Source organism: Aethalodelphis obliquidens, unplaced genomic scaffold (genome assembly GCF_003676395.1).
Source record: "Aethalodelphis obliquidens isolate GAN/ISIS:26980383/991018 unplaced genomic scaffold, ASM367639v1 scaffold9, whole genome shotgun sequence".
Taxonomy (NCBI): domain Eukaryota; kingdom Metazoa; phylum Chordata; class Mammalia; order Artiodactyla; family Delphinidae; genus Aethalodelphis; species Aethalodelphis obliquidens.
The window spans coordinates 38,250,974-38,265,081 of record NW_020837953.1 but is presented as its reverse complement, the minus strand read 5'-3'; the positions used below and the strand labels follow the sequence as shown (position 1 = coordinate 38,265,081).

Genomic DNA, 14,108 nt, shown 5'->3' with positions numbered 1-14,108 from the left:
TAGGGGAGGAATAGCTTCAGAGATCAAGGGAAAATTTTTCCAGCATATCACTGCAGATAGTTCGTGCTTGCCTAAAAAAACCCAAAAGTCTGGCATCAAAGCCTCAGATTTCTAAGTTCCTTCACTCTGCACTCTTAACAGTTCAGTGTGGAAAGGATAAATATCAGCAAGAAAGCAGGGAGAGATGAATGGTGCTGTGGTGGGTCAGAGGCCAGTTATCTGCTCTTAGCCACTATGTCAAGTTCATGGGTTGGGTGGGGGAAGAAAATGCCTGAATGCAAGATTTCTGCCAGTTTCCACCCTTTTTCTCAGCACAGTGACCTGAACTTTCAGGTAAAGTAAACAATTCTAGCATCTGGACTGGAGCTGAGGAGGGAGACCGTAACTCCGTATAACACTCAGAGCACACAGTTCCAATGCAGGAGCAGGGGACAATTTTCCAGAGCATGCCAATACCTAAAAATAGCAGGAATTCACTGTTTTAAGAAGGACTCTGTTGGATGTCTGCTTACCAGAATATTTCCTTCCTATCACTTCTTGCCACCGAGAAGAGGCCTAAGGGCATGCAGTTAGCAATTACACACTTCCAGGCCTTTGAGATTATAGGCCTTATCCTCTGTAGGCTAGCCAGGGACAGAAACCAACAGGAAGGAGACTTCTACCTGGCCACAAAGATAAGAATCACCACTCCCTGACTGCCGTCACTCCTCACTTGTCTTACCTTTCCATGCATTACATTGGCATTCAGTTTTTCGACCACATTCTTCTGTGACAGGTATTTCTTGCTGTCCCAAAGGAAAAAAAAGGAGGGGGGGACACACAAAATCATCTAAGGAATCAAAGAAGGGAAGCATCTTCACATATCTCACATCAATTTGTGGACACTGTGAACCAAAGGCATTCTTAGAAAATTATGTGGGTAATCAGAAGTTGGGGGCTCTGTTCCTATCAGTGGCAGGTGGTACACTTTCCCCAAGACTTCTCCCAGGAATAATGAACAGAAAATCCTACTAATAAAATAATGAAGATTAAATCTAAACTGAACAGTTACTGGCTACTCCCTCAATCCCCAATAAAAAAGCAGAGATTCAAATTTCTTTTATACTCACTCTGAGCTACAGAAAATAGCCTGTAATTAATTATCCCCCTTTTCTCTAAGAGCAATGTTGTAACATACAGATGCATTCCTCCAATTTCACCCTCTTACCATCTACTCAGCCAGTCCACAGCAGCATTATGAAGCTGAAGATGGCCAGCACCTTGACCTGCACTGGCCAGGGTAGCCATCACAACCATGAGTTCAGGGAAACCAGTCCCATCACCATTGGCCAGCATCTCTGTTGCCATGGGGATCAGGGTGCCCAACAGCACAGCACACACACCTTCCCCGACTTGGCTGATAGAAAAGAAACAGGAAGTTGGTAAGTAATCAACAGGAATCTGACTGTACACTTCTAAATTTATAAGAGTTAATTAAGGAGTTTAAATTTAAACATTAAATGCATGACCATACACAGTAAGCCCAGTTGTGGACTTGGGCTACTAAAGCACAAAACATTCATCCCCGTTACAACTGACGTGCCAAGTCACTGCAAAAGTTTTTCCATGGGAAAAATCAAGAAGAGCCACTAGATTCCTTGAGTCTACTGAGAGGGAGCTATGAAATCACTGAAAATGTTCACAACTGATTCCTGAAAGAAAGACAGTGGCATGATCTCACCTTACTTCTGGGGCCGTTAGAACACGTGAAATAAATGCAGGTGCCCTACCTGTTTTCCCGAACAATGTACGTGGTCAACAACTGTAGAAGCTGCCTGTTCTCCTGGATCACATCCAGCTGATCGGAATCTTTGGGGGGCGATGCAGTCATGCGGGTGAGCCAGGCCTGGAGACGCACAGGCTCCACGCAAGCCAGCTGTGCCAGGGAACCACAGAGATGCAGAAGGCTCGGGTTAGGGCTCTTCTCAGCTGGAGACAGACCGAGAGGCGAAGGTCAGTGAAGGAGGGCAGGGGGAAAGGAAGGAAGGCGCAGACTGTGAGCCTGGAAAGGGGGAAAGGCTCCAAGGAAGTTTTCGACTTCCTTCCAAACTATCTCTGAGGGATTCTCTCCACATGTTAGCATTTTCATGCCATAGTTATACTTGGACAGAAGATAGGCACAGTCATTAGCTGGACATCAAAGTTCCCTTAAGAAGATTACTAAAAGCTGTCACTCACTCAGCTGGAAGAGTTTGGTGAAGAATTTCAAAACTCGGTTACAGAATTTAGCAGAGAGGTTCTCATTGGCTGTTGCCATCATGACCTGCACAAGTTCTCCACTGAAAGTCAAGAGGGTAAAAATGGAAGAATCACATTAAGCTTCACATAAAATTAGGCATCCGTTTCTATTTCTTCACAATCTCATCCCCTCTAGGGGAACTGGTCATTTGTGAGTCAACAATGCCAGGTGTTCATGAAATCAACCCCCTCCACCAATAACCTCAAGGAGTCAGCAGTTAACTGAAGTCCTCCCAGAGGTACAAACACCTAAGCAGGCTTTTGACTTCCCTGAGAAAGAACACCCAAGTCAACAAAGACAGGTCCCTACTTCCAGGAGACATTCAAAAATGTTCACTGAGGAGAACAAAATATAGCTCACCTGTCAGAGAAAAATTCCTCCATAGCTTTACGAGCCTGACTGCTTTCCAGTTGCTTTTCCAAATATTGGAGACATTCTTCTAAGATGGATTCATCCAGTCCACTGAAAATCCAAAAGAAAAATTAACTACCAGAAACAAGGGCTGTTTCAATGTCCTGCTAATCCTGACCTTTAAAAATCCAAAGTCTGTTTACGGCTACACCTTTTGAGGGCAATATTCAATTCTGTTTTGTCAAAGCTTAGCATAAACCCTGGCATACAGTAGGTGCTCAATAAATTTTTGAGGAATTAAACTGAAATAAAATTTAAAAATTCCTAAAATCTGAGATAACTGATGTAGTCGATGGCTAAGAGTTCCAAGAATCACTGCTGTTATTTCAAACTGTTAGAAAGAGGAAGGAAGGGAGGGAAACACTGAAGGGGGGAGGGGGGACGAAAGAGAAGTGGGGAGGGAGAGAAAAAGAAAAGGCAGCCCCTGATGAAAACCTGGATTCCCCAACAACAAAAAGGCAGGAAATCCCAATACCTGGAACCCTTTATCTGTACAGTTCTCAGTGGGATAAAACTGTAACTTATTCACCTGTTCCGTAAGACTCTCCTACATCAACATGGCCTATACTATCAAGGTCAAACAATGCTATGAGACCGCCTAATTCCACAGAACACCTATCTCAGAAGCATGGTTACAAAAATATTAGAAATTTTATCATGCTCCTTTGTACACTTCATCACATCTAGTACAGCACGTTTATTCCTAAGAATTAATTACAAAAGAAGATTCCAAGTAACCTTTCATGCGTGTCCACAAGAACACAAAACGCACACAAGTATAGAACTTTCTGTTAAAAAGCACAATCATAATCTATTAATTAACAACATAAAGAAGCTAGTGTTGGTACATTTCATTGATGGTAGCAGGAGGTCACAGGAACCGGAGGCTTCTCCCCAATCAGGCTCACCTATTGGGATCTGCATGATTAGCCAGAATGTTGTAACAGCCAGTGATTAGTTTCTCATAAACGCGAGCCAAGAACTCATCAGACTCTGCAGGGCCCAAGATGCGCTCCAGAGAGTTGCTACTGATCTCAGCGACACTCTCAGTGCTCGACTCCAGAAGAAGGGGAAGCAGGGTCCGAATTACCTGTGGCGGGTTCATCTCATCGGACCAACTTCAGCAAAGAAAACAGAACCAAATTAGTGAATATACTCCTCTCAAAAGCTGCGAGGGGAGGAGAGGGCAATCTACTCATTTAGTGAGAAGGGCTTTTTTCCTTTGATAGTTGTTTTTTACATAGGTATAATCATGCAACTTCATGGTCTCCTTTCTCATTATCATATCAGAAGTTAAAATCATTTCCATATGAAAAGTTCACTTATTAAGATGTTAAATTAATACTATAAGATGTATTTTATAATATTTAGAAAAGAAAATTAACTGAAACCTAAACTAGTAACCCTCCCAGACAACCTTTCTAGAAGAATTCCCAGGACTCTGGATCACTTTTAAGGCAATGAGATATAGGACTTTACCCGTGACCTATGTACAGGAAAACAAAATAGTCCCTCCACTGGCCTGCCCTTAGTCTCCACGATGGCAGCATCTAACTTCCGCAACGAATCTGGAGAAGCACGACTTCAAATACATCATTGTCACCTTGAAACTTAAACCCAGAGTACCTCCAAATCACAATATGGTTTAAAACCAGCATGCCTTTTCTGAAACATACTACACAGAAGGAGGGGGGAGGTACTCGGCTGCCCTTCACATCTAAGCCAAAAATCATTCTAGGTAAACGTTCATACTCTAAGGCAACAGGCTCTCTCTGCTATAGCAGGCAAAAAAAGTATTATTATGCAGTTATTAAAATTCTCATTGTCTTCCCTTAGCTGTGACAGAATACAGGAGTGGAGAGCACTTAGGGCTACGTAAAAGGTACTCACACTATAAGATCTCCAGTCAACCTGACCAGTGAGAGGAGGGTGTGCTTCAGCGAAGCAGCCAGGGGCAGACTCTGGCCACAAAGAGTCCCCAGGTGAGCGGCCTGCACAGCACTGATGTAACTCTCAGAAGGGATGGTGTCATTGGCAAAGGCATTGCGCTGAAAGGAGGCAAAGCAGACATCAACAGATAGACCATCTATCTCCCAGGACCAAACTCTTACGTGAGAAAAAATAAACCATGATGACATAACCGAAGACCCCATTGAGATTTACAGACAATGACTCTATTCAGTATACACTCTTATTCATCCTGGGAAGGAAAGTGGGGTGGAGTAAAGGAAACAGTTAACGAATTTTAATTAGCACAAAGTCGAGTTAAAATTTAAAAGTTAAAGTTAAGCTAAGGGCTTCCGTAGTGGCGCAGTGGTTGAGAGTCCGCCTGCAGATGCAGGGGACACGGGTTCGTGCCCCGGTCCGGGAAGATCCCACATGCCGTGGAGCAGCTGGGCCCGTGAGCCATGGCCGCTGAGCCTGCACGTCCGGAGCCTGTGCTCCGGGAGAGGCCACAACAGTGGGAGGCCCGCGAACCGCAAAAAAAAAAAAAAAAAGTTAAGCTAAAATTTAGTTAGTACATAGTTAAGATACCCAATACCACTTTTCAAATAATTAGAATGTATTATATTTAACATTAAAACTATGTTTGTTTGCCTCTAGTAACTGAGAAAGATCTGGATTTTACAATGCATCTGGGTCCACATTACAAATATCTTAATTATCCTTGCACTATAGCTCTGGGTGATGTAAACAGAGGTCACGATTACAAAGCAGGGATAACTAGATTATAACACTTGGCTTTTCCAAAGAACTGTAATAACGCAATAATCTGTTAATAGAGGTAATCTGAGTAGAGCACACAGAAAGATCAAGGAAACTAACAGAGGACTCAACAGCCTTCCAAAAGCCTAGAGAACTTAAAAGCTACCCCATAAAATTATGTATGACAAAAGGAGCAGGCTCTTGACATATAACCTAAAAAGGAAAAGAAACGGTTAACATTTACTGAGAACTCATGTCAGAGATAATGTGCTAAGCACTTTACATTTAATATCCTTAATCTTTACATCCCAGTATTTAGCAGATGAAGAAACTGAGGCTCCTAGTAGTTGACCCTTAAGTACCACAGGGGTTAGGGGTGCTGACTGTGCAGTCAAAAATCCATTTACAACTTTATAGTCAGCCCCCCATATGTGCAGTTCCACAGCCACAGATTCAACCAACCACAGATCATTTAGTACTGCAGTCCATATTTAGTGAAAAAAATCATGTGTAAGTGGACCCATGCTGTTCAACCCTGTATTGTTCAAGGGTCCACTGTAATAAAGCAGTTATTCTATAACCCAGTAACAGACTTCTTATTCTTAGCAAAATGATCATATGAGTACCATTTGAGTAATTCAAGGCCTTGATTATTGATTCAGCCATAGCAAGTACTACTGCAGCATATTAAGATCTCTTGGTAGCTAGTTTAAGCCTAAAGAGTAAGAAGAGAACACAGAACAGAACAGTGCTCCTAATTTCTACTCCTGGGAACAGACAGACGCTCACCCAGGATCCAATGTTTGGAAACTCATTGGTGTTGATGTTGTTCCAGGATTCACACACAGCCTGCACCGAAGATGGTAAATTCTGAACCAGTGTTGGACCTGGAGGAGACAGAAAGGACAAGGAGTCATCGTAAGAGAGAAAGAATGACGCGCAGCATTTTAAAAGCCAAGCCCAAATGCAGAGAGAAACACACCACAGCCCGGGCTGTCAAAATAATTACTAAGATAGCTTAGATGGATATTTATTTCAGTAGCAGCACTATGTCCAAGAACTTGCTAATTGCTTAACAGCTAACAATCTCAACTGTAAGGTTTTCATTTCCCATTGTATTCACTTTCTAACCTTGCAAGTAAAGAAGACAACTGAATAAAAGATGCAAAGTGAGAGCAAGTCACTACAAGTCACTATTAAACATCTAGACCTTCTATGAATAGGTATCACTTTGATCTCTTTTCTACTTAACACAAATCTTGAGGGCAGGGATCATTAATGCACATTAAGAACAGTATTCAAAGAAGTAATGGAATTAAATTTCTAAAAGTGAGAATATCTGAACATTAAAACGGTCCCTGAAGCTTGAAATTCAGGAATACACAAATGCCTGTAAATTTTAAAGGGTAACTATTGCACTTAACTCCAATCCTGCTCAAGTCCTTTTGATTCCCCAACCTAAATTTCGATTAGATCATTCCGAACACAAGGAAGAAGTTCTCCCAAGCACTAAGCGGTAGCTTGCTAGTTTTCCTAATCTCTATAAATGAAAAGAACAAAGGTCTTTGCCAACAGCGAAATAGCCTAATGCCTTGGAATCAAGTTATCTTGGTTTGGATCCCAGCTCTGCCACTTGCAAGATGTAGGATTTGGGCAAATAACTTCTCTAAGCCTCAATTTCCTAATGAGTAATGGGGGATAATAACAAAACTTACCTAATGAGGTTACTGTGAAGATCAAAACAGATAAACCTATGTCAATGCTTGACACTCAGAAAGATTCCAATAAATGATAAATGCAGTAGACAGGTACAAAGGGAGAAAAATAGCACTACTAGTCATACTAGTGTTAACAGTCTTATTCAAAAGCACATTCACTTACCCAGAGTGTTCGCCTTGCACCTACTAGAGCCAATAGCCAAAACAGCAGCAAAGCCATGCAATTTCTCCTGGGAAGGTTTTTCAGTGGATCCCTCCTCATTAAAGTTCTGCAGCAAATAGGCTCTGGAGAAAAAAATAGGGGGTTATGTCAAAGCTGAAGGAATCTAGTGCCATTTTGGTTAGGAAAAACTAACCCTAGACAAATCGAAAAACCTTTATCTCAGTTGGGTCTCCTAAGAATTACAATGGGTAATTGTTTCCCAAAGAATATGCCATCCTCTGAAATGCTTACAAAACTCAATTTCCAGGACATATCTACCACACTCTTCCTGGCCTCAGAAGACTGGCAATGTATGTATTAAAGGCTCTGAGAAGTATTATTTTTTCTTTTTTAAAAAAAGCACTTCCTAAACTTATTTGCCAGGAACATGTATTAACAGCTCAGTTTAGAAAGTCTTAGCCTGATGGGCCAGATTAGAGCCTAGACACTCTCAGAGGGCAGTGACTCGGTCAGCTTTGCTACCACTGTACCCCCAACACCTAGAAAAGTACTTGACATGTAGCAAACACTCTCACTTGTCATTCAAGTTTATTGCTCATATTCGTTCAAAAATTTTGCCTCAAGCAATAGTCCTCTGTCTACTGCAAAGCATTCACACTAAGACATTAGTTAAGTTTTACAACGATCTAAGTCCCTTTCACCATCAACGCCCCATAAAACAGGAACTGAACAGTGAAATCCTACAGGGACCAGATAAAGTAAATGAGCTTAAAGGGGCCCAGTGAGAATGGCTAACGAGAAGCAGCCAGTCCTTAGCTGCAGTTTGTCACTGTCAGGTGGGAAGACACGCCCAGTTTTGCCAGTTCTTCCAAAGGAAGAAAAACCAGAAATCTTGACTTGTGAATAAATTCCCGATTTTTATAAATGAATTCTAAAATATTTAAACATCATGCAGAATAAACAAAGCAAGTCTACAGGGTGTGTAATTTGCAATCTTTATTACAGAAAGGGCTGGGTTTCAAAATACTCTCTAGGGGATTTCCCTGGTAGTGCAGTAGTTAAGACTCTGTGCTCCCAATGCAGGGGGCCCGGGTTCGATCCTGGTCAGGGAACTAGACCCCACATGCATGCTGCAACTAAGAGTTCGCACGCCACAACTAAGGAGCCCACCTGCCGCAACTAAGACCCGGCGCAACCAAATAAATAAATGAATATTTTTTAAAAATACTCTCTAACTCATTAAGAAAATTTTTTCTCTACCTACATACCATGAAATTTAAAGAGCTTCATCTTAGTAAATAACAGAAATGATAGTGTTTGGAAAAATTACATTATCTTTCTTTGCACCCTACAAAAAAATGCTAGAAAATATTTAAAGATGAAAGTAAACCACCCAAGCATCTGCATTCCCCCATCCCCGACATCTCTGGGCAGGCAGCCCATCACACCTAGTGAATGATGCGTAGGTGTCAATGAGCTGCAGTGTGGCTGGAAGCAGGTTCTTGGTGATCTCAGATGACTTATGAGGATCGGTCTCGGCAGCCATCTTAGAAAAATGTTCATCCAGAGAGACCTGGACCTTCGAGATAGCAGCATCGAGGGTGTAGATGGACTGCAGACTGGGAACTTCATGGAGCTGCAAGATGGTGGTACAGTCGATGCTACAGAAGGACGAGATCTTTAAAGATACACAAGATATTAATTAGTTGTAGCAAAAAAAAAACTGTGGCATAAGTCAAGTTCTATCATTATGGACCCCCAACTTCCATACCTGTCGAGCAAAGTATTCCTCTACAATTTCAACGTCGTATTTCACTGAGCTGCACTTGCTTGATGCCAGTTCTAGGAGAGAACCAGCATGTTCAGCCTTCATTCCCTGTTTGATAAGGTGGTCCTATTTACAGCAAGAAAAAAGTGTTCAGGAGATCAATACAGACAGTGTCTAAGGCTTTCATTAGCCTTAAATTTAAAAGTTCCTAGAATTAGAGTATGTTGGCTTTGAATACTCCATAGCAGCAAGCCTTGTGGTACCTTTATCCAGTTGACATAGGAGCTGATCCGGAGGCGGGAAGACCACCGCAGAGTGTGTAGGATGTCACATTCACTCATCTCTGGTGAGTTCACGGCCAGCTGGTTCATGTAAGTCTTTGATGGTGGCAAAATCCCTAGAATCCTCCAGAGTATCAGGAAGTAATATTGAAGGGCACAGGCCTCCTGAAAGAAGCAAAAAGAGCAGTCACAGAGGGAGAAGCTTTTGGTATTGCCTCAACAGCTCCCTAACTGTAAGAATTGTTCCAAATTCAATTTTCAAAGCAGAACTGGGTGGAGTCCCAACCTTCAACTGAGATTTGGCTCTCAAGTCTGCTCACCAGGTCTTTCTAGAGAATACACCCAAAGCAGAAAATGGTAAAACGCACATTTTATATCTATATAAAACTTGTTCCATATTCTGCACATTTCACAGGCCAAGAAAGCAATTCTGAGACAACTTTGGCTCCCCAGTAATTCACCAAGTAACTGAAAGAGAGCAAGACATTCTCCTCAGCACGCCCGCAATCAGCTGGCCCTTTCTGTGGCCTTAACTGCTGTTATGAGCTCTACAGGCACGAGACACATTCACAGGACCACAGGAAAAGCTCAAGTGTGAGGCTTTCAATATCATACAACAACCAGCATTCACAGGAGATACAGAACTTAGGAGACGCTTACTCTCAAAGTCACATTCTTCTAAGTGTTAGCAAAAAAATGCAAAAATGACAAAAAATTATCTCTAAGGTGAACATAACCACCCAAACTAGACAGAAATAATGAAGTATCTAGTCAGTTTTGCAAACATATATCCAATAAACTGCTAGATGCCAGAAGGAAATTTCTGGTAGACTGCTACCCAATCATCAAACATATCCCAAACTCTTCTTAATTAGCCCAGGTTTCCACGGTCTTACCAGGGCTGTTACATTCTTGTTTTCCTTTCTCCTGACTGTATCAAGCTGGGATCCAGCCGCCAGCAGGGATGTCAGTGCAATGTAGAGCTCATCATACTTGACAAGCTTGGAGTAAAGAACATCACATGCCTAATTTCAAGAAAAAAAGACAATCGTTTTTTCTTATTTTTTGAAGTATCTTTTTCCTACTACCCATACACTACCACTTAAACTCAGGATTGACAAAATAGCTCACTCCAAATATAGTTATTAATTTCTCATTGCAGCATGATTCCCACTTAGGGACCAACTCAGTTTATGGATTATTGTGAGCACACAAGTGCAGGCTTTAGAATGAGGCAACTATTTTGTCCATTAAAATAGCTGCATGTGAAAATGCTAACAGAGATAGTCTTCAGGAATAATATATCAGAGGTGTCAACCGCCAGGAAGGACATCCCCTACCGCCAAACTGGAGCCCAGTGAATAAATCTCAAAACAACACTTTCCTTTTAGAATAAACTCAAATCCTAATACAGACCAAATTCCCTCATTACAAAAAGTTAAGTCATTCCCTTTCCCCTGATAGACTCATTTTGGTGGAGAACACCTAACCAACATGTAAAATGGGATTTTTAAATTCCTGGTACCACAGAATCAAGTCGGTTCAAATCATCCTCTGAGGCTTCTGGCGACAGGACACAGTAGAATCTGGGTTGCGGGACAGTATCTGAAAAGCAATGTGCTTACTGAAAGAATGGTTTCATTCTCAAGTCTAACAAATATGAAACATAAAAACTAAGAAAACACTTTGGACCAGGGTTTCCCAACCTTGGCACTACACATTGACATTCTGGGCCAGATCATTCTCTGCTGTGGGAAACTGTCCTATGTTTAGCACCATCCTGCCTTCTATCCATTGATTGCCAGTAGCACCCTCCCAGTTGTGACAACCAAATGTCTCCAGACATGGCCCCAGGGCCCCTTTGGGGATGGGGAGCACAATCATCCCCAGTTGAAAACTTCTGCTCTGGGAGTGAACTTCTGCTCTATAATCATCAAGTTAATCAACAAACTTGATGATTGTATCAAACTTGTATCATTAGACTGACTGCCTTAAACTTAAATGCTGTTTCCCCAATATCAAAGGGACTAACTACTAAGAGATTCCAATGATAATAAATTCATACTAGAGCTTGATAAACGTTTCCACCAAATACACTTTACATCTAACAATCCTCAGATGAAAGCGAACACATGCTAAAATGAACACAAGAGGCACCTTCTGAAAAGTATGGACCACTGCTACGTGAGAAACACTGGAGAGAATGTCACAGCTCCCACTGTCTGAAGACCCTGACCCAAAGAAATTAGCCTGTGGGTTAGAACCATGTCCCTAAGGGAAAATTAATTCAATCACCCAGTGTGGCAGGAATACATATACTGCACTCTATGGCCAGAGGATTCCTAATTCTCATGTCTCAATGTTTTTTGCTTTTAAATAGATGCAGGATATGAGAGAGTCTGTTTCCGCAAGAGTGTTGAATCTCTAGGTATCTGCCACCCACAGGAAGGAGACTAAACCGATGACCAAAGATCCTCAAGGATGCCCCAAGCTCCAAATTCAACCCCTCCAATGAAAATCAGCAAGTCAGTTTTTTATTGACAATCTTCTTTCTGACCTGATGAAAAATGCTTAGACCAGTTTTCTTCTACTTCTTTGAACCCATGATAGAGAGGAGTGGTCGCCCGGCGGCTGTTGCTGTCCTGGGATCCATTCACCCACCCAAAAGGCGGACTAAGCAGGTTATGTTGCACCTTTTAAAACACAAATGCTCAAATTAAGAAAGATACACAGTCATCATTCTGCTTCTCACTCCAGGCTTGACATTAGATCGGTACAGCAAAGTTTGGGAAACTTATAAACCAAAACAAAATTTTAGATTTTACTGTGACTTCTTTTGGGAAACATCTTTTTGCTGGAGTATAAAGGGAATAGTGCTCAATGAAACATCTGAAGAAACGCTGAATTCTTAAGTGGCCCTTCCATCCTCATTTTGGATCCCTGCAACAAAGGAGTTTACTAACCCATAAAATTTACTGCTCGACCATCATTCAACCGCTAGTAAATACTAACTGAGGCCCGACACACATGGCACTGTGCTCGACACAGGTAAAGTGGAGTAGTTCAAAGAAGGACACCTGTGAACAGAGCCTATGAGCCAATTTTAACAAATGCATCAAATCAAATAATCTACATTTATCGTTTCTGGCTAAACATATACTGTGGGTGCAAAGACACAAGTCCCAGGGGTCACCTAAGGCTAATCAAACACACCGCAATGAACACCTAAACCCTAAAGTAAGGTCATTTTGGTTTGGAGCATGGTAACCTGAGAATAACTACGCTCTCACTAACAGCTGTAAAGCAAAGAAGAACGTGTTCATCTGTACCTGCTCAAACAGATACACAGGGGCTTTAGAGTACTGATGGAGCAGATAATCAAAGATCAAAAGCAGGCGAGCCAGGATGAGAGGCACAGAGCGCGTCTGGGCATCCATGTTGGCACTCAACTCCTGGATGATCTGCACAAAAAGGGTCAATATGTCCCGCCGGCCTTTCTCAGAGAAGTTGTGGAAAATGAGGAGAAGCAGCTGCAGGTGTTCTACATTCAAATCCTCCGTCTCACCGGGCACCACCCCTTGCAAGGCATTCTGCTTCATTGTTGACAAAAACCTACCACAGAGGAAAGGAGAACATGTCTGGTAAGGAAAAGTCAGAACATCCCCCAAGAGTGACAATGTCCAATGCCGGAAGAGTCCAACTTCTTAAATTAAGATGACGAATTAAGGAAGACAAGAAGCTACATGTAATGAGAAGATAAAAACTAAATCTTGGCTACAAAAAAGCCAGATTTGGCCACGAACACATTTTCAAGACCCTTCGGCAACATTAACCGCGGCCACAGTGGTGGTAACCCCCACGCTGCCTTTCCTGACAATTCTGAAAAGAATTACAAGTTCTCCAAAAAGCAGCTTTTTTTTTTAAATTAAGAAATCCGGGCAGATAGAAGCAATTCAGTTACTTTTTCCCTATGATTTGATTCTATAGTTTAATTCTCGTTTTGAGAATTTATACTACAGGTTAAAAATCACTGCATGATAACAGTCAAAATTAACTCCATGCACTTAAAAAGCAATGAAAAAACTGTACTATTCAGAGAATTTGTGAGAAAAGCTTTTATGCAAAAAAGGAATGAATGTAGCCAACTATTTCCACTGCCTTTGGCTATTAGGAAAGAGATTTGTATTTTAATAAGGGTTTCGCTCCCCATCTCCCCCAGGCCCCCACCCTCCGGCCTTTTTGCAAGATTCCACCAGGAAAAATATAGTGCATATCTGGCATTCAAGGGGGTTTACAATTTCTCAAATCCAGCATTAGAGCTATTTGATCCTAGAAGGGTGAAGAGGAAAACAAAGCCGTTTAGGAAAACAAACTGCTTTGAAGACTCCCAACCATGTAAACAAAAATGGCAAATATAGGTCCATCTAAAGAGGATTTAGATGATTAATGTGAGCTTCCCCCAAGTAAAAAAATTCTTTAAAAGTTGTCCAAAAAAGACTGCAAGTCACTCTAAGTGGTTTCACGTTGAAAGCAAAATAACCAAAGACAGAGTTGGCTTCCCTGTCCCCTCTCTTTCCAAAAAATCCAGGTCAGGATAAAATTGGTTACGTTCAGGATTCAGGTTCTATCTCATAATTGCACCCAAATCCCCCATGTGCTAAAGGAAGATTCTATTTCCAGACTGTAGTTTATATACTTCTGTTTCTTAAACAGCACAACTCCTCTCAAATCCCATCGGAAACACACTCCTCCACCCTTGCCACTTTAAATTTATCATCAGAGT

General features: G+C 41.7%; 1 protein-coding gene across 8 annotated transcripts in view; it reads right to left on the bottom strand.

Moving 5' to 3' along the window:
• Positions 1 to 14,108, bottom strand: part of UBR4 (ubiquitin protein ligase E3 component n-recognin 4) — a 127,023-nt gene that overhangs the window by 84,876 nt on the left and 28,039 nt on the right. For all 8 annotated transcript variants that reach the window (XM_027109972.1, XM_027109971.1, XM_027109973.1 and 5 more), the window contains exons 19-34: positions 12,655 to 12,937; positions 11,883 to 12,018; positions 10,851 to 10,930; positions 10,222 to 10,350; positions 9,308 to 9,490; positions 9,048 to 9,170; positions 8,725 to 8,954; positions 7,277 to 7,398; positions 6,185 to 6,282; positions 4,580 to 4,737; positions 3,598 to 3,807; positions 2,639 to 2,740; positions 2,218 to 2,318; positions 1,770 to 1,968; positions 1,208 to 1,396; positions 722 to 785 (exon numbers count right to left, since the gene is read on the bottom strand). In XM_027109972.1, the coding sequence (XP_026965773.1) occupies positions 722 to 785; positions 1,208 to 1,396; positions 1,770 to 1,968; positions 2,218 to 2,318; positions 2,639 to 2,740; positions 3,598 to 3,807; positions 4,580 to 4,737; positions 6,185 to 6,282; positions 7,277 to 7,398; positions 8,725 to 8,954; positions 9,048 to 9,170; positions 9,308 to 9,490; positions 10,222 to 10,350; positions 10,851 to 10,930; positions 11,883 to 12,018; positions 12,655 to 12,937 (2,407 nt within the window). The remainder of the gene's footprint in view (positions 1 to 721; positions 786 to 1,207; positions 1,397 to 1,769; positions 1,969 to 2,217; positions 2,319 to 2,638; positions 2,741 to 3,597; positions 3,808 to 4,579; positions 4,738 to 6,184; positions 6,283 to 7,276; positions 7,399 to 8,724; positions 8,955 to 9,047; positions 9,171 to 9,307; positions 9,491 to 10,221; positions 10,351 to 10,850; positions 10,931 to 11,882; positions 12,019 to 12,654; positions 12,938 to 14,108) is intronic.